We start from the raw sequence: 20,940 nt of genomic DNA on the forward strand, positions 1-20,940 counted from the left end.
CACCCCATCTTTCCAGCACGGGTGGAAATGAGTAGATCTTGCCAAAATTATGTTTTGCTGGTTGTGAACAACTTTCATCTTTGAAGATGCCTGAGTTATGCTTTAATCAGTGGAGTTTTTTTCTTTTTTTGAACAAAGTTACACCTGTGGTTTACCACTCAAAACATCATGTGGAAGAGTCCATGTATGCAGACTGTTTCAGTGAACCTTACTGGAATAGTCTTGATTTTAATGGATTGAATAATCTCATTCTGAAAGCTAAGAATTCAAGAATTCAAATACTTCAAAGAACTTCAAGGGAGAAAGTGAGCTGGAAGTTTATCCTTCTAGCATAAGCTTCAGCCTGCAAAAACCTACCAAACTGTCCAGATCTGAATCTAAAAGCACATTTTGGCATTCCAGACCAGCACTGCCTTCCACTTCAGGATCAAGCTTTACACAGAACTCAGATTTTTAACCCCAAATTTCCCCACATAGGCCTAGGCACACTGGTCTATGCAGAAGCAACTTCATTGCTCCTGCTTACTCTTCTCTCAACTGAGACCCAAAGCAAGTACCTACATGAGGAAGCAGAAAACAAAGTTATTGGAGGTGATTAACTTTCCCCTTTTTCCTCTTTTGCTAAGTAGTCTCCAGCTATTACTAACATATACATTCCTGGCATTACCATTCTATTTGTACCCCAATAGCTCCTCTTCCTTACAAAGGTTGTGCTCCCTGTGTCCAAAACTTCCCAGTGCAGCAGGATGCTCTAACCTTCCCTGATCTGGCTTAACTTGCATTAACTGCACTTGTCCAGCAGCCTCAGCCTGGGCATTTTTATCCAAAATCATAGCTGGAGGACCTGCAGTCTGTTTTCTTGTACAAGTCCTAGGAGTTAGATTTTTAGACCAACAGAAGACTTGAGATCATATCTCTTTTCACTCTAAACAGTTTTGACACTGTAACTGCCACTTTACAGAAGAAAATCTGAGTTTCCAGGCTACAGGAAGGAAAACTGACCACTCTTGTTTCCCAAGATGAGCAGAGGAGTAGCAGGAACAGGCCAGAAGCAGAGCAAGTGAAAGGTGGTATGATGGGGTAACATTATCAATGAGGACATGTAGAAATGAGCACCATGGGTTCTCAGCTCCCTAGGTAACTTTGGAGTTTAATTCACCAAGCAAAATACAAAAATTAAATGGCTACATTAAGTGGAGCTGCATTAAATGTCTGAATTAGAGTATATTATTTTAAGGGAATTTAACCACAAGGGGTAATCTAAGTATAACTGCAACCACGCAATATGTGCAACTGAAATAGAGCGCCGTGTTGGCAAACATTGGGCTGTTTCCTAGCTCAGAGCTGCATGGATCAAGCAAGCAGCAATTGTAAGGCTTTTGCATTAACTTACTGAGCTCCTATCACAGCTTGTAGAGGAGCAGCCAGTCACGCTGCAGACAGCTCAGATAAGTGTTCCTTGAAGACTGACATGTTGTTCCCAACTCTCTTGTCTAATTAAAGACCCAAAACATTATTCCACTGCAGCTGATGGCAGCACTCACTTGACATCAAAGGGAATCGAGATTTGCCATTCATTTATGAAGAACTATTTTTACCATATGATTAAAAAAAAAAAAAAGCAAGGCAATTCACAATGCATCCCGTGGCAGCACTTTGTGCCTGGGTGCTGGCAGACCCCAGTTCCACAGCGCCTCAAAGGTCCCTCTTGGAGCCAAGAGATCAGCTCCACAATGAGGTTGCAGTGTATGAACCAAGTTCCAGTCATCTCCAGAGATCCCAACTCTGGCAGGAATCCCATCCTGCCATTCAACTGCAAACATGCTACAAGACTGAAGAGCTTGCAAACAAAATAGACAAAGATACAAAAACTCCATTGTGCAGATAAGAAGGCATATGCCAAGTGGTTCTCCTGAGTCTCCTGCTTTGTTTTGTGTAAGACTGTAGCTGAAGATAGTTTACAATCAGGGCATAAGTGCTGAAAAAACTGTGAAAAATTAGGGATTACACCTGAGTCTGGAAAGCCTTGGCTCCCAAATAAGTGGGGGAAAATGGTAAAGATCTACAACCTTAAAACTGTTATATTATTAATTACCATTCTCCAGATGAAATGCTGAACAATAAGGTCTCAAAAAAGGAACAAAAAAGACAAAAATTTCTTCCTCCACTGAATTTTAATTTGGATTTTAAGCAAGGAAATATTTTTGCATAATTTATTGTTGCTGCTCTATAGAGACTTGCTGCTTCAGTCATAGTATGGTAAGATAATTCTAAATGGAAGGTCCTGTGCGAAACCAAACTCTGAACTGTGTTTTGTATTTTAATGAAGATTCTTTCACAACGTATTCCATTCTGGCTAATGAGATAGTAGGGATAAATGCACCAGAAAGGACAGATGGAAGATAGTCAGCTGTCTGAATCAGAAGATTTTCAAAGTGCAGTAAACAAATGAAGCACACTTTTCTGGCTGGAGGCCAAGCTATACTCTAAGGAACTGGTCAAAGAGTGGATCATGAAAAGCTTTTTGAGAGCAGCTAAATTCTACAGCTGTGGTCTTTGTTTTTCTAGTACTTTGCAAGAACAGAAGGGGGAATTACGAAAGCGCCTATCGTACACTACCCATAAGCTGGAAATGCTTGAAACAGAGTTTGACTCTACACGTCAGTATCTTGAAATAGAATTGAGACGTGCTCAGGAGGAACTTGAAAAAGTAACTGAAAAACTGAGAAGGTTAGTAATGAACTTTTTGAAATAAACAAAGTTACTGGAATTTTAAGAGTGACTGTATTAAAGATGTATGTAAGTAAAAGAAAACAGTCGGAAACATGCATGACTTATTTATTAATTACACATTGTGTTTTGTATTTAATATATAGATTTCATTAACCTGAACATATATTGCATGCCACAAAAAGGTATTTACATGGGATATGTAAGATGTCTTTGTACTAAAAGCAAATATGCAAATAGAAATGCACCTATATATGCTCAAATATGACATTATTTATGTATAAACATACAGGTGGGGTAGTGCCATATGGCATTACACGTACAAAAGTTATAAACCCACTACATATATATATATATATATATTTATTATTTATACTCTCTAAATATAGATAAATCTTTTAAATCTTTTATTTCATGACTTTGCAAATTTTCTTCATTTAGACTTCATTGTGCTGATACAAGAGAATAGAATTTGGCTCTCTATCACTCAAAGCTGAGACTTTGTTCAATTGAAACAGCATTCAGGCATTTTGCATTATAGTACAGCAAATAATTTCCTTTTTAATCTCAAGCAGAATGGAATGATGCTGAAAAGCTATTATTTAAAACTTTTGTAGCTGCGATACAGTGCTGCTGCAAATCGGGAACCTAGTTAATGTTAGTGATAAACTATGTTAAGCTTGTGCTCCTGACATTACTGGCACTGATTAAAATGGTCTGTAGATTTAGCCTGAAATTTATCATGATTCTTAATATCCACTTTTGCATTTGTTCTCAAAACTTCTGAAACTAGAATTATCCGCTTACACAGAAATGTATTTGCATGTCTTGTGAGTCTTTCTTAAACTGATATCTTAATGGAACAATTTGATTAATTCATTGGATGACTCAAAATGAAATTCAGAAGAAATCATTCCAGGGCAATACCCAAAGAAATATTTTTAATTCCTTGTGGAAGGCAAAAGCCAAACCAAAACAATGACACAAACCACCAATAAACTGAGTCAACCAAACCATTTTATGCAAATTTTAAACAGAATGAGTCCGTAAGATCTCAAATTAGGAAACAGCCTAGTGTGGTCTTATAACTTAAATGCTTCTCTAACTGGGGATTCTTCTCAAAATGAGACAAAAATATGCAGGTGTCATGGTGATTTTGAAATCTCCACACATCTATCAAGAGCAGTCTGGAGGTTCTCCATGTAGTTTTCTTGTCAACAATATTTTTCCTATTTTTTGACTTTGAGCAGAGCCACTGAAAGTAACTTCATTCTTGTAGTTTTGCTTCAATATACACCAGGACAGGGAACAGTGGTGCTCTTTTCTCTTTCAGCATCAATTTGGGCAGCTGCCATAGAGCAGCAGAGGGGCTGTCCATCCCACTTCCTGGTCAGTAGAAAGCCTCTTACCAACTGCAATGGGCATCAATGAGTTAAACACCCTTTGAAACTCAGGCCAGGGGCTCACAGCCAAGTCTAGCACTCATACCAGAGCACCGCAGTAGCAGAACTGACTTTCCAGTATTCTAATGGAACATTGTACCATATTATGAAGAAAACTTATATTAAAAATTATGTTTCAGGCAGGTGATTACTCCCCTGAAGACATATCATAATGGAAGCCAAAAATATTTTACGAGGTGAGCTTTAAAAATGTTTCTATTGAGAATAGCAAGGCATCCTGCAAGTTGAACATCTAGATTTGTCAGCCTGGAGAAGGATAATGTCTGAAAAAAACCTGTCATCCAAAAGCTTGTCAGCAACATGTCACAGAGGAAAATCAATGTGAGAAAAACAAAGTAGAATTAGTTTCAATTATGTGTCTCTTCCTTTATTCACTGCACAGGGAGAGAAATTCATCCCCCCATAGATGAATAGGCCCTGTGAAACAAGATCCCACTTGTACACTGAAGAACATTTCTGTTATTAAATTTCCTTTTCTGTAAAGTGCAATTATTTTTTTTTCCAAGAGGCTGAATGACAATCCTTTTGTAAACCTTTCTGAAAGTCTTTGTCTTAATTTATCCAGAACTGCCTGTGCTGTTGCTAGGCTTCCCCAATTTTACTCAAGAGAGGAGATCACTAGTGTGGCTCAATAGTCAAGTTTTCAACCTCTCTACAAACATTCAGAGATGGCCTCTTTCTTTTTTTCTCAATGGGAGAACAGTGCTAACTAGATTTGAGAATTACAGCTGTAAAGCATAGGTTCAGCTTTGAAAAGTGACTGAAAAGAGAGGGGATTTCATATTCCTCACAGTGGTCCCTTATCTCACTTGGTCAGCACAGCTTTTATACGTTAAAATCTAAAAAATTTCAAAATCCGAACTTGGAACCAGGTCTGGACTCTAAAGTTCACTTTGAGCTTCTTCCTTGAGGCCTTGCACTCAGTAACAACTTGATGAGGTCCCCATTATATCTTTTACCAGAAAGTAGAGTTATTTTAAGGCATGAGAAGTAAACTCATAAAAGCGTGTATTTAGCACTGAGATTAGCCCACACATATAATTATTTCACCAAAAGCAAGACATTTCACAGACTGAAGGGGTGTTCTGAACAGGAATCCTGAGGAAAAACAGAATCCTCTTTTTATAAGAATGTTGGTATAACTTGTGATAACAGAGAGACAAAATTTTTTTGAACAAGAAGCTACTCTTTCAAGAGTCACTTTTCAAAGCTAACTACACTCTAGAAGAAATTCTCTTCTTTAAAGAAAGTCAGCCCAAGACTAAGTTTTACTTTAGATGTATTTATTGGCCTTAAGAGGGCTTGAGATTGAGTGGAAGCAGAGAAATAGAGGCTTTTGCAGACTCCCTGTTCAGTGGTGATCTGCAGCCTTAGGGCTGTTGTCTGGTGGGTTGGAGCACAGACACCTGACATGTTCCATATGGTCAGAATATTTTTCATTAGGCCCTTATTTGGTCAAGAATCTAAACCTTTGTTTAATGGATGCACATGCGTGCACCTGAAGTCACCCATGAGTATCTCCTAGTGACATGAACAACACAGAAATACATCAACACACCATCATAGGTTATCAATTCACATGACTTTATCCCTATAGCAGTTTTGTAGCCTAGCAAAGCCTACCCTTCATTTTATTTTCAAGACTAGATTTACAAGGTTAAAATATTTCATATTTCACAATGTTCAGCCTGTCTGGGTGTATTTTTTCTGCAAACAAGGTTAAGTTACCATTTGCTCATCAGACCATTTTCCAATTTCAATAATTTTTCCTACTTTTTATTTCCCCTTCCCTTTATCTTAGTTTTGCCTAAAGATTTTTCTGACTATGTTCCTCTTTTGTCCCTTAAAGACTTTCTTCCATGTATTTCTGGGTCCATTTCTCTCCTTGCCACCTACATTTGCTGACACTTCTTTTGGCACAGTGAATTTCCAATTTGGGGTTTATACATATACGTGCATGTGTATGTGCTTGTGTACATGTGTATGTGTTTGTGCTTATTTTGACTACTTTTGCATACTGTTCTCAATAGAAACACTTTTTGGAGCTCAGCTTCCTACCTACTGTGGATTTTTTTTTAGATTTGATTTGATTGTACTGGGAGATGGTCATTTTTTCAGTCCAAAATGAATGTGTTAGAGAGCTAGAGTTTATGGGCTGCTTTCACCTACACATACAACAGGCAAAAATTTGATGGGTAAAGGCAAAAGAAGCTACAAAGTGAGAAACAGATTGTATAAACTCCTTCAAAACCCTCTACCACTATCTATGGTGTGGAAGTGTTGTCATTGAAAAATAATTAATGTTAATTAACATTTCAGTCATCCATATCAAGAGAAAAAATGAAAACAGAAGCTGAGGAACAAACCCATTGTTACCATGATAAGTCTGCTATCCAAGCAGCAATTACTGCTGGTTTTATTCATGCTCCCAAAGTTGTGGAAAGGGAACCTTCAGGGTCTCCCTTGAGCTGTCCACATCAGTAACCACAGCAGAACAGCCTGTGGTGCAGGGGCACCTGGGCTAGAAAAACCCTGAACCAAATTTTTTCTCCCCTTTACTTTCAGGAAGTTATGCAAGTGCTTTTGAACCCATGCAAACTTTTATGGCATTGCAGGTGCTAATGTTTAAATCAGTTTTTACACCACCTCCACTTGAACCCCAAACTGCCTGGGTGAAAAGCAAGTTTAACCTGTTCTATTTTGCTTTACTAGACAAAAGCTATAAACCATGACAGAGAAGATGCTGGGACACTTCTAGGCTCAGCCAGAAAGCACTATTTTACTTCTCTAAATCCTTTCTTCCTGCATCATGGCATGCATCCTTACCAGCAAAACAAAATATTTGTACTGAGTAGCTGCAGGAAAAGCCATTTTAAGCCTCCTTGTATCAAGATCATCTCTGCTTTCTTCTGAACCATGAAAAGATGGGTGCAGAGTATCCTGAAATCTGTCTCTGTTGTGTTGACAGCTAAATGGCTGGGAAACTCCCAAGTAAACCTAGAGCTGCACAAATCAATGTCTATAGAGAGGCTTAGTGGTAATGCTGTGAGGAGCATGGACAATGCAGGGAATTGTAAACTTCAGTCAATCCTTTAAGTCACCTGGACACAAACACAATAGCACTATGAGAATTGGTGAGTATTGACCAAGTCTCACAGTTCAAGTCTCAGAGATTTTCAGCCCATTTGGGTCACCACCTTAGCAAACACTATTTACCACAGATCTCCTCACAGGAAAGAAGACTCTGCTCAGCAGCTCCCTAAAGGCTGGCAACATTGAGACTTGCCCCAAAGCATATTGGAATGGCTGCCCTGATTTTGGGCTGACCCTTGATACCCTGAGGAGGTTCACCCATGGGGATGTCATTATTAATCATTATTACCCACAGAACAGCTGTCCTGGGCACAGACATCCCCTCACAGGTCTGTCAGCAGATGTCATTGCAGTGCTGGGAGACCCAGCCAGAGCTCTGCATCCCTTGAGAGGGGCACTGCAAGCCACTGGTCTGCCCTGAATGGAGAATTCTTATCATTTAACTGGAAAGGAAATCTCCATGGCAACAGAAGCCAAGATAAGCATCACATTGCCAAGAAGGGGTGGGCTGGACCTTTTGATTTGCAGCTATGGCATGTTTGGAAAACACATCATTCCAGTTTCAGCAGCCACTCCTAACCAAATGATAAACAAAGAGACTTCTTTAATCCCAGTCCCATCCTGATAATTGCAGAAACTACACCCAGATCCAGACTTCTCAGAGGAAGTGTGTTTTGCTGTGTAAATGTGGATTACATCTGAGTTCACTCTTACAGTGAAACACTTGCACGTTTCCTAAAATCTCCTCACTGCTGAAAATACTTTGACCTATTGATCAGTACAGCCATATAGATTTATTCAAAGTTTTCACAGCTGAGCTTCTAACATTTGCTTTACATTTGTTATACATCCTGCTGAGGTGTACTAATGGGTGGGTACTGATGAGTACTAATGAGCAAGGAGCTATCCTCCTTTGGTTCTGTGGAGATAAAACTACAGCTGCTAGCAAAATTCCAGTGGTTTTCCCACAGGCTGTGCAGCTTGTTCATTACAATACCATCTAAGTAACCTAAAGATGTGCAGGCTGAAACTTTTCTTTGGTGTGTTGCTCTGGAATAAGTAGGGAAGCCTCATAATTTTGTGAGTTCATTCAATCCCTAAGTGCTGATAAAAATAAATACCCATCTTTTCTCAGCTAAGCTATCTAAATATACTTCCTGGAAAAAATAGGCAACTTCTTGAACTTTTGTTGAAAGAAGAAATATTCTGTTCGAAGTCACATGTTGATGCCCACATGTTGCTACAGTCATTAGGATTCTGCTGCAATTTCACAATAAATCTTTTTTTTGTGCTGCCTCAGCCTAGAGCTCAAGCTTCCTCTCTTACATACTATTCTTGAGCCTGATGTAAAACTGTAATTACCTTGTGCAAGTTCCTAGGCTGTAACTTCTCTCTGCACACAAGTGCAGAACGACCAACATATCTTCACTTCCTGCTGGAATGTGCTGCTAAATACAGTAAGAAAATATGACAAGTTGGGAAGTTTGCTTAGGAAGCAGGTGGTAATTGCATTTCAAAGGCAACCACTGACTGGTAACAGGAGTGATAAGCAAATAGAATTCGAGTAGTGCAAGCCAAGGTTTTGTACTGATGTGAAAATACAGGTAAAAAAACAACATGAAAAGCAATGCACTCAGTTACATGATATCATCTTTGTTTTAGGATACAAAACAATTACCTAGCCTTACAAAGAATTAATCAGGATCTGGAGGATAAACTTTACAGAATGGTAAGTTATCATAACTGCTTTTTTTTTTTTAATATATTAAATGTGGTTTTGTGGTTCTTAAGTCATTGGAAAAACATGCATGTAGCTGTCACAAAAACACCCTCAAGCTCTAAAAGCAGTTATGCTTAGAAAAGATATCATGATGAAGAGCTCAAGCTGTGTACAACGACATAGCTCCACCAATTTAAATAGAGATTGCCTAGATTGATGATCTAGCTGAGCAAATTGTACCTTTAAAATAATTTTGGTTAATTTAGTTAATAACTTCATGGGATCTAAATATTTATGTTTTCATTAAGTATCAAATTTAAATAAGGTAATCCAAGGTTTTCTCATGCTTCTTAGCTACTTCCACTCAGCTTTTATTAAGTGATTTAATAGAGTTTGGGTGGCCTGACTTTTAAATTCCTTCATAACTATCAAGCTCAGTATATTAATTTCCAGTCTGCATGTGTCTGCCACCACAATGTCAATGTCACTGTCACAGGCCAATTAATAACCAAGTGAGGAAAATACTGCAGCCTTTGTGGGCTCAAGGACTGCAAGACACAGCACCACTGGTTCAAAATAGCTTGAAGATGTCAAAAAGAAATGGCAAAGCCATTGGGGCCCTGGCTCTTTGCTGATGATGTTGGGGCATTTTGCTCACTGTTAGGGGTAAAACTACAAAGAATGTGAGTAGAATGTTTAGAGAGGAAAGAATGATGGTTTAGAACTTCCAAAGACTCAGGCAGCAATTGCATGGATGAGCAGCTTGGACTGGGGGGAACAATTAATTGTGGATTTCAGGTAAGCACAGACTATAGCATAGAGGAGAGGCACCAGCCTTTACTAATAAACAAATGTTTGAAAATGTCATTGTTCTTATTTCAGAATTCTATTTCAACAGCTAACAATGAATAGGGGACTGAGCTTTTGCAACTGGCTAACAACAGGACAAAATTAGCTGGGCTGTATGTAGCTGAGTTTTGTTCATAAATATATATTTAAACAAACATTGTAAAAGCATAAATAACATTTGGTCTCAAGTTATTGCTTTTTTTCTCCACTCCTCCTTTTTTGCTTTTTCTTTTTGCCCAAATCACTTCAGGATTTTGTCTTCAGCTGTAGCCCAACATTTATTAGCTATGCACCACAAAAGATAAATAGAGTCACTCAGGCTGGTAAACGAAATAAAAATAATAGAAACAGCCAAAGAAGGACTCCAGAAAATCCATGTGTTTTTATCAGGTATTTCAGATCAAAGCAAAGAATTTTTAAACTGCTGTTTCAGCATCCAGTTAAATCCTTGAGAAATTATTTCAGAGCACAGCACAGAAAAACTGAAAACCAGTCCTGTGGAGCACTGTGCCTTTCTTTATCCCACTAATATGACAGTCATTGAAGATAGCTTTAGAGGCTTGAAGAAGATCAATCAGGCTCTGTACACCACTTAACTCCAGACTGCTTTGCTTTCTGAAATATTGAAACTGAAGACACAAAACAAACCAAAACAAATGTCAAATAGAAACTCCATTAAAAGGAAAAAGATGAGGAAGAAAGTACCATCTCTGATTTAGATAAGTCAAACCTTTTGATTTTCAGGGCACTCCAAGAGCCCTCAATACTTCAGAGACAGTTAAATTAAATAACAGCTGGTCTGGTTGATCAGCAGCTTATGGTGGACTGGGCTCTTGGATACCTTTCTCTCCCTTTCCTGCTTAGGAGGAACAGCTGTGTGTAATTCTTGTTTTGTTTTGTTTGTCATTCTAAAATCAAACACTTCTGGTTTTCCTACCCTTATACAAATCCAAATATATAAACCATGTGTCTACTTTCTCCCTCTCTCCCCTATCCCATCCCTCCATATACACACATGTGAATACACACCTACACACACCCACACATGTTTTTACTATTTGGTGGGCCCAAATTCAACAAGCAGGAAAAGAAAGACCCCCAGGCAGGGATTCCTTGCTCCCCTTGCCTGCAGATAGCATGGGATGCTCCCAGGAGGTGAGTTACTCCCTGCCCTTACAGGGGACTCACAATTCCCCCTCTCCCTGTGACTGTTCCCTGCTCATTTCAACTCATCCAGGACTCCACTGTGACCTCCCTTTTCTAACATTTTTGGTATCCTGAATGTTAAAGCCTTTCATGCCTGCTATTGGTATAAGAGACTTAAAACAATAATCATTAATTTATCAGCAGTCACAGGAAAGAAGCTGATGCAGCAGTTGCTTTTCTTCTAGGCTCTTCCTTTTGGGTGCTAATGTATAAAATATTTAAAAATATTTGAAAGCACACTTCTGATCACAGCAAATGGTATCCTATTGAAACTTCTGTCACATCAGAACTTGAAGTATAAATATAAAAGATGAACCATGGTGTCTGACTTGGCTAAGTGCTAAAAAATGCAATCCTGAAATCAGGGGAGAGCTTGCTGTATTAAACTGGGCAAGGCTAAACACTTGGAACAGTAGAGAAATGTGGCACAGAGTTGAAATTCTGCTGTAATGCCTCCTAAAACCCCTGTTCTTACCACAGTAAGTGTCTTCAACTGGAGAAGATTTCTTTAGTCTTGTAAGAACTGGTTAAGGAGTGAAATATACAGGCTATCTGTCTAAATAATTAATCTTAATAACTCTTTTCTCCATTAATATATGGGAAAAGACTGAGCAGAGTCCTCACATTTTGCACTGGGTCCTCACATCACAGCACTGTTCAATCAAATAATTTTTTATGATATTTAGTTCCAGTTGTCATCAGTAATCTTCACTTTCCTTTACACTTGTTTGGGCTTTTGGAGCCTGCTCTGCCATGGTCCTGCTGCTCACAAACAGCAATTACAAGTAGATTATGTAAGTCATCCCAACCACAAGAAATCCTTTATATGATCTCAATCCAGCTCTATTCTCCATATGATCCTCTCTAGAGTTAAGCAATGTATTTTAAAAAGCTTTTGAACTTTTAAGGCTTTTGGTTGCAGTTAGTTCTGTAGTTTTACCTTTAATGCCATAAGCCAGATTTTTAACAGTATCCTCTTTTGGGAAGAACTGGTGCCTAATAATAGCTGCTTAATAAACCCTACTGCTAATGAAAATTGCACCCATTTCTCCTCCCCCATCTGCATTTTGAATGTTCTTGAAAACATGATCACAGGAATCCAGCTGCAAAGAGCTCAGGAGACCTTATTATCCAGAAACAACCTAAAATATGCCTTTTTTACAAAGTTTGATAGACAGACTGCTGGATGGTATCAGCTCTGGTTCCCACCTCTGCAAAGCCAGCACCAGCCCTCTGCACACAGTGCATTATACATTTTATGATCTGTCAAGATGAAAAACTCTTACATTTTTGCAATAAAAAATGTACAAAATTTACAGCTAAATTTTACCGTACAACTTTCAGAATATTACACACCAAAGTCTGATTTTTCATTTACATTAAGGCAGGCTGGGAGTGAGACTGCCATAAAGTTGGAAGAAATTATTACATAAACAAGCAGTAAAGAGGGATTTGTGTTAAGGATGATCATGTCTGAAATTCTGCACCTTTTGAGCACTGCACTGGTTTTTATCCCATTTCTGCCTATGCCTATGAGTTGGAGGAGGACTAAGAGGTACAGCAAATACTTTATGTTCTATGTTATTAAGAGTTATTTATCAAGCTCTTGAATATCTGGGGTTTCACAGTTTGCTGGCCATAATATTTACTTAAGCACCTCCAGTTGGGGAAATCCAAATATGAATTAAATATGAGCTGGGCAGTTTTAAATGTTGCTCTGAGACCTTGAGTCAGGGAAGTGTTTTTTAAAAGAAGCAGATTGCTGGTTAGCCAGGCCAGGAAGGTAAAGAATATGGAAAGTGGTGAGGAATTTGATGAAAAATTTCAGTCAGGCATTAAAAACTAAAAATTTCAGTCAGGCATTAAAATCTAAGTACCAGCTGTTTGGCTTTGGAATTTGAACCAGTCACTAGAATGCACACAAGTCTCTCTCAATACCTACCAGTCACAACCCCAATATGGTTTAAATCATAAGTGAAAGATGAAAACAATGGAGAGAAATCCTTTTTCTTACAGAAACATAAGGAAGACAGAAGCCCAGCATCCTTGGGTTCTTGAATGGAACATGATGACTTTGATAGTGACTTTGAACAGAGTGATTTCAAGCCCATCTTTTTCATTTTCTTTCCTTTATGGAAGAAGACGTTTCTCTCCCTCCCCCATGTCCCATGAAAATCAAATAGAGATGGCCTAAATATACTTAAAAGGATTTGCATCCCAAAGACAAGAAAGTTTAGAGTCAGCTCAACCTGGCAGGCTCATTTACTCACATTCAATGAAGACAGCTGTGAATTTCAAGAGAAATTTATACTGGTTGGTTAGTTAAGGCAGAAGCCAGAGAAGGTTTGTGCTTTGTGGACTAAACTGCAAAATAATATTTCTCTGGAAGGAAATGACCGTAAATGGCACAGGAACAAATCATTTATAAAAATAGCAGTTGAAGAAATGCATTTCTAGGAGGACTTGAGGCTACATGGTTTTATGCTTACAGGCACTTTGTGCTAAAGATGTCCATTTCTCACCAACTCTTTTCACACTCATATTCCAAGTTAAAAATATTGCCAAATAGGCAATAGGACCTACACACATTAACACCTGTAGGAACTACACAAGCTCTGACTGAGTAGGTTCATGAGTTTTACAGTCAAATAAATTAACTCTCCTGGGTAATTTGGGAACATGAGCATGAGCACACAGCCTTTTAGACATCCTCAGTCCTTTCACTCTCTCTGAACAGAGATTCACTCCCATTGTTGCTCCATTGTTATGTGGTTGGTGATGGTTGCCCAGTCCTCTTCCCAGAGACACCTAAGGCAGCCCAGCCACTCCCAAATTGCTCTACATGAATATCACATCTTGACAGACTGTTCTGGAAACTACTTTCCACTTTTCCAAAAGGCATATGACTGTTCTGCTCTGTCTCTCCCTCTCAGTAGGACATCTTCCACAGCTATGAGGAACCTGAGGAAGCTGTAAAGTGACAATGGGCACTTCTCACTTCCAACATTGTCTCTGTTGCATGATGGCAAAGCTCCTTCTTAACATATGTCTTATCTCTTGGCCAACGACATGCATTTCTAATACCTGAGGTTTTCAGTCATTTTCTTCATCCTGATCTCCATGGTTTGTGTCTTAACCCCTTGGGATACCACACTGACTAGCTGGGAACAGAAAAATCTGTTATTTCAAAAGAAGATAAAAAACCAGAAATATCTATGGGATGTGGGTGTTTCTGACCTGTCTATTTCTTGTAAGTGCCTCAGTCCTTTGTGATTATCTGCCCATTTACCACAATGGCAGGGAAAGCAAGGACAAGAATAAGCCTGGAAAGTTGTTCTGTAGCAGGCATTTCAAATCTCAGTCCTTCACAAAAGCTGGTGTCACATACGAATGTGCAAAACAGGGCATAGAAGAGTGACATGTCTTGACCAAGGTCATCAAGAAGCAAATTTATAAATAACTTTTAGGTTTTCTCTAACCAAATCAACTGCCTAAAAAAATTATCAAAGAACTTCCTAGATTTTCTTAGTTCCAATTTACAATAGCAACTGCTTATCTCCTATTGCAGATAAATTGAAAATGGTAAAGACAGGGTTTATCAGAGAAAGAAAAGAAAAGAAAAGAAAAGAAAAGAAAAGAAAAGAAAAGAAAAGAAAAGAAAAGAAAAGAAAAGAAAAGAAAAGAAAAGAAAAGAAAAGAAAAGAAAAGAAAAGAAAAGAAAAAAAAGAAGAGTACTGGTAGTCAGTGAGTAAATACCATTTAGTCTAGGTCACCATAGATCATCTGTTTCATAATATATTTCCTTTCTAAATACAAAAAAAGTCTTTTTTTGAAATAGCATTTTATCTACAGAGTCCAAAACTATTTCCTTTAGTCTGTAAGTGAGAGATTGCAGAATTCATCAAGATAAGACAATGACTTTTGTGAGGTGAAAATCAAGAGAGGAATGGAGAAAGATGAATTAGTACATTTTCTTTTTCTGGTTGCATACTTTGTGCTCACAGAACAGTACTAAAGATATGAAGGATCATCAACATCATAAGAACTTTTCTTTATTATCACAAGTGGCATGTACCTCCAGCATAATGTGCTTTGCTCACTAGAGGTGTAATATTTAATCCTGTACTTCTTTCTTTTTCTTTTTTTCCTCCAGAAACAAACATTTCTTCTTTCAGCCTCCTGTCACTAACATAGTCTCAGAAGATACTATTACATTGACTTCTGGGAATTAGTATCAGTCAACATCATCTCTATTCCCTCCAGCTATAATTTATTTAGAATTTTATTATCAGGAAAGACTCTATCCAGGCAAGGCACACCACTGATGTGAAATGTGGCAGATGATAGGTACAAGGAAATACTAAAAGCACATTTTGTCAACTTCATCTATAGTGCCAGTAGAAAGCAAGGCTGTGGAGCTGCCTAGCTGGCTGGAGAGGCTTCTAAGGAGCTGAAAGGAAAGACACCTTTTCCAAGCACAATTGCAATGCTGTAGGAGACCAAGGAGTTGATGGCAAGTAAAACTACCCTCTGGCTTCTAACAAGTTTGTCCTGCTGTCATTGGGGTTAGGTAATGAACTGATTATGTTCATTTGTAAACAGCAGATCCTCAGCGCTGCTGGTATCCCAAAGAACGGGTCCTAAGTCAGCAAAATAAAACAGTTCTAAACTGGGAAAAAACTCTTTGTCAAAAAAGAGTTTTTTCAGTGCCTGGAGCAAATTCCTGAGCACTTGAAAAGGATGTGCAGCCAGCTAATTCCTGCTTAGAGGAGCAATCAGCCTGTGTAGCGATGCTCTGTTCATCCATATTTTATGTCAGAGAGCACATCTAAGCAGAACCCAGGCCAGGAATGGCAGGACCCTTCCCCAGCCTAGGGCCAGGTTTGTTGGCATTCATTGAATTTAGATAAAGCATCCCTATTTATAATTTAAATTTGCTGCTCAGATTTCAAAAAAAGCTGAATGAGAGGTGACAGGTGCCTTTACCCTGAGCTCATGTTAGACACAGGACATGCACTGAACTGAAAACCTCAGGAATATTTCAAGATGACACGGTGACAAGACCTTTAGCAGGAGGTGCAGTTGTAAGAAGATTTTATCATAATGTCCTTTTACACATTGTATGTCATGTAGGTTGGCCTTATTTCCCATTGGGAGCAAACCCTGCAGTTGCCAGTGCTGACTGAAGTGACATCCCCTGCTCAGCCAGTGCAGGCTTCCCCCATGAAGAAACATTAAAGATCAACACCAGTACTTGTTGTACCAGGAAGAAAAGTAATCATCCTGCATTTCTTTTACAAATCACTTGCACAGAAAGAAAAGCATGTTTTTACTTCACAAGCAGAACCTTGACAGCATTTGTTAAACAAAGTTCTTGCTGTGATACTTTATTAATTAAACACCGATGTCAAAGTTTCTTTTTCCTTTTACAGCTATGGAATTACGTTTCATGGGGTAGTCAAGGAAACAAATCTTTATAAGACCTTTGCTAATACAAGGTTGAATATGACATTAAGAGCAAATCATTCTTGAAGTGAAATGCCATAGAGCATGATATCAGAGTACTCAGACAAAGCACTACAGCCCCACGATGTTATCTTTAACAAAATTATAGTATTGGGAAATCAAGGACAGAAATCAGATTCTGCTGCAGGTGATATTTAATCAGGAAAATCAGAAGCAAGTATTGCTAACTACAAAGGACAAATTCTATAATTTAACTCTGATGGACAAATTAGATCAGGTCAATGATTCAGACTTGAGGTAACATCTCATTTATCAGAGAATAAGATTCTGCTTATTTCCATATCACTGCTTTTTAGAATAGATCTTCTAAAATGTTACAGGCACAGAAGATACATTTGTAGCACATCCATTTATTAAATTCCTCTGATCAGTCATAAAAAGAAGAAAATGCCAAGCTTGAACATCACACTATGAATTATGTTGCTGTAGTTTTATCCTATCAAAAGGTCCCCAGCAATCACAAAAAGCTGCTCAATAAGTAAACCTTCGCATGCCTAAACTCTATTCTCCTCCTCTTACAACTCTTTTAGTAAAGAGGCAAAGTAGATTATAAAAATTTCAGCTGTCAGATATATTTCTTTCCTGAAAAATACCTTTATTGCTTTGTCTTTCCCTTGGCATGTCTTCTTGAAATCCATCCCCAGCTCTAAATGATTTTTCCCACTCATTGAAACCATTTTTTTAATCCTATAGTCTTGGAATACCCTTTCTAGGCTCTTGGAAACAGTTGACAATGTATACACAAGCACAATGAAGTATCCAGTAAAGCATTATCTCGTTCCTCTCTTCTTTGATTTCTCAGGCACATCTTGGCTTTGTTTTCTCTGTCTGCCCTCTGATATCTTCATTCTTCATAACAGCATTTGAGAGCAACTGTCCACAGTGCCTTTCTGGTGTAAGGATTTCACTACCTGCTGTAGAGATTTTCTGGATTTTCTTACAACTGATTCCTTTCTAGTTGTATTTTAAGTCTTACTACCTCCATACACTTCTTAATTATTGCAAAACATTTCTATGGAAGAATAAATCTCTTTATTTTGGAAAATTATTGATATAATAAACTTTCACATGACTACAGCTTTTTTTTTTTCAATGAGCTTAAATTACCTTAATTCACTCTTTTGGCTATTCTTCCCCAATGTACCATAGAATAATCTGGCATGAGAAGGATTACAAAAGACTTGATTTAATTATAGGCTCTGTCTGAGCAAATACAATTCAATTAAGGAAGATGTGATTATTAAATCTTAAATGCATTAGCATGCATCAATCAGCTGTATGAGCTTTAAATTAATAAATAGTTATTTCACAGTTACCCAACTACTAGACAGAGAATCTGAATTAAAACCTCTAATAAAATTAGCCCAAGTCTCTTAATGCATTTTTAAAGCATAATTTACTGAATGGATCTTTATACACCAATTGTAGTAATTTCAATGAAATTTGTTCCAATATTGGGTGATATTGAAGTGGTAATGTGTTCTTCTTGTACCAAAATCTAATTTTTTTGTATGAAGGGACTAATTGAAGTGAACACAGTACAACATTGGCATGTTTTTGTCTCAAATTATCTGATTATTTAACATTTCTATCAAAACTTCTGGTACTTTCCTTTTTAAGTATTTTAGCTATTTTTCTTTCAAATTTCTAGTATAACTACAAAGAAATATCAAATATTTCAGTGACTAAATAGACAAAAGATGCTTAGTAAAGTAAAATTATGATTTCTATACAATATGCCAGGAAAGCAAATTATAGTTTAAGTTACCAATTATTAAATCTATCTTATTAAGATAGATTGAATTTCTTCTAATAGGGTGCAGTCATTCAATACCCAACTGAAGATAATAATGAAAGGTGTCTCAGTGGGGAAGTTAGTTTTGTTAGATTTCCAAGATCTTGTAAGAAAATGCAAAGAATTGAAAATATGGCTGCAAAACCTGCTGCACTAAAGTTTCTGACATGTAAAGCTCAATCCATGTGACTTTATGGGGTTGACACAAGAAGGAAGCTGAGCGAGCAAAACTCTCCTCCAGAGATATCCCAAGGGCAGTGGTTCCCTTCTCTCCTTGGCTGGAGTCCTGGGAACCCTGCAACCAGGAGAGACCCCTGCCAGCAGCTGGAGAAGGCAGATCTTTTCCTCCTCAGTCTGAATGTCTCTGCTTATTCACTTTACGTTTTTTGCAGTTACACATTTCCTCCTAGAGCACACTGAGGAGGGAAGCAGACTGCAGGCAGGAGAGATGCTGCCAGACCCGTGCAGCATCAGGGAAAGCAGCTGTCTCCTCTTCCCTTCTCAGGGTGACTGGAGAATTATCTCCCTGTTGGATGATTCCCCAGTACCTGCTCTGCTCCTCTGTGAATTTTCATGCTGTTATATTCATGTATCTTCATCCCAGTGTTCCCAGCTACAGTGACGCAAGAGCTCTGTAAATATAACATCAAGGGAAGAAATTCCATTTGAGCAGGGCTTATTTTACTCCTTGGTGACACATGTAATTGCCCTTATCTGCTGCAATGAGATTTTTCATAAATCCTCACTACATGGTCTTGCTCAGTTTTCTATTGCTCAACTTCCAGGAATTTTTCTTTTGGCTAAATAGGCAGAGATAAAGAGTGAGAATATATTCCATGAGGAGGAAGAAATACAGGCTAGAAGCCCTTTTGGAAGTGAGTTCTAAAGAAGCACAAATCTGCCTGCTTCTTTCAGCATTTTAACTACATACACCCTCCCTTAAGCCGATTTATGCAGTTCTAAAGGCTCAGAGATTAGAATGAGGAGCTTGAATGGTTTGTCCCCCACAGGTGTTAATGCCAGCTTGCTCTTTTGTCTCTAAAACCCTTCCCAGCAGACTGCTGAAAGACAGGAGCCATTCATACAAGTCCTGCTCAGAGAGCCTGCCTATGCTAGATGGAAAACAGAATTCAAAGCAGGAAGAGAGCTGATAGCAAGGCATACGGCTTTAGGTGGAGTATCTGGGTTCTGTGGAATCCTCATCCATTTGCTGTGAGGAAAAGAAGATGCTTGGTTTAGCTGTATTCATCTACAGCTAATAGGAAAAACTTGCCTGTGAAACTGGTGGACCATACCAGCCAGGCATCAACCTAGGTAACAAAAAGGGATTGAAAGGTGAAGAAGTATTCTCTTTTGCCATACAAACAAGGTGTCAAGGATAAAACCAACCAAGCCACCAAGCTGTATAAAAAGAGCCTCTTTAGCTGCCTATATGCCAGAACTAAGAATGCAATAATAAACTAGGAGATTTAGAAGCAGTGTATATGCATTGGTGACAGAAAATTACTCCAGCTCACAGAAAAGATTTGTGCAACTAAAACGGTTTGCATGGCTTGTTTGGGATAGACTAAATGGATTGCAGAGCTTGGGAACAGCACTCTGTATTGTGCCTGGCAACTCTAAAATAGTAGTCCTGAATGTAACTCAAATATTAGTAGACAGCAGAGACAGATTTCATGTTGGTCTCTGCCTGCCACAGACTATAACATTGCAACAAGTTGTGCATAATCTCTATAAAGAGCTGTTTGTAGCACACAGGAGGGAAAATTCTGTCATCTTTACCTTAACAACCTATGCTAATGGTCATTTACAGCCAGTACACAGCTTCTTACCAGTGGTTAAAAAATTATAGTTACAATCTCCTGATTATGAAAATGCTGCATTAAACATGAAGCTCCTTGCCTTCATTACAATAAATACAGGGACTCATCTTTGAACTAAAATGAGTTGTAGCTTAAGAGAAAGAGATTATGAATTTGTTACATTTGATACTGGTATACAGAATAAAGTCCAAACAAATTATATTTGTTTTCAATGCAAAGGAGTGAATCTTGCAAATTATTTTGAGCCAAGCCATCTGGGAAAAAAAGGTTTTAGACACTTATCAATTACTGTTCACATTGTTTTGCTAAAAACAAATCTCACATCCAGGAATAAAAGACTAGAAACCTATAATTAAAAAAGCTTTAGGAGAAGAAGTAAAAATTCTGCATAAAATGGAAGCTGTACAAGTAGCAAGTAGAAAGAACTGGTAGCAGTCAATACCAGTCATAAGGTCTGAAACATAGAGAATAGGTAAAGGAAGGAAAAAGATAGGTAATATCTTTTATTATAGAGAATAGGTAAAGGGCAGGAAAATAACCTGTAAAATACTAGGTTGGTATAATAATGCAGCTGGGGTCAATATAACTAGAAGAAATTTAAACAATAACTTTGATATTTTTTCTACTAAGCATGGAGGAGTGTGCACTGGCTTTAGTTCTCCAATGGAAGTGAAGTCAATGAGCTTATTGGGTTTAGGAAAATTAATACAAGGAAGGAGTAGTCAGAACTTAGGA

At 38.1% G+C, this 20,940-nt stretch overlaps 1 protein-coding gene across 14 annotated transcripts in view; it reads left to right on the forward strand.

Annotated features, from left to right (window-relative positions):
• BEGAIN (brain enriched guanylate kinase associated) overlaps positions 1-20,940 on the forward strand; it is a 158,666-nt gene that overhangs the window by 96,375 nt on the left and 41,351 nt on the right. For 13 of the 14 annotated variants that reach the window (XM_071426452.1, XM_071426458.1, XM_071426457.1 and 10 more), the window contains 3 exons: positions 2,569-2,730; positions 4,313-4,369; positions 8,949-9,015. In XM_071426452.1, coding sequence (XP_071282553.1) covers positions 2,569-2,730; positions 4,313-4,369; positions 8,949-9,015 — 286 coding nt within the window. The remainder of the gene's footprint in view (positions 1-2,568; positions 2,731-4,312; positions 4,370-8,948; positions 9,016-20,940) is intronic. The other variant, XM_071426454.1, reaches the window with a different exon arrangement.

Source organism: Agelaius tricolor, unplaced genomic scaffold (genome assembly GCF_023055355.1).
Source record: "Agelaius tricolor isolate 1412-34295 unplaced genomic scaffold, bAgeTri1.0.p SCAF_5, whole genome shotgun sequence".
Lineage (NCBI taxonomy): Eukaryota > Metazoa > Chordata > Aves > Passeriformes > Icteridae > Agelaius > Agelaius tricolor.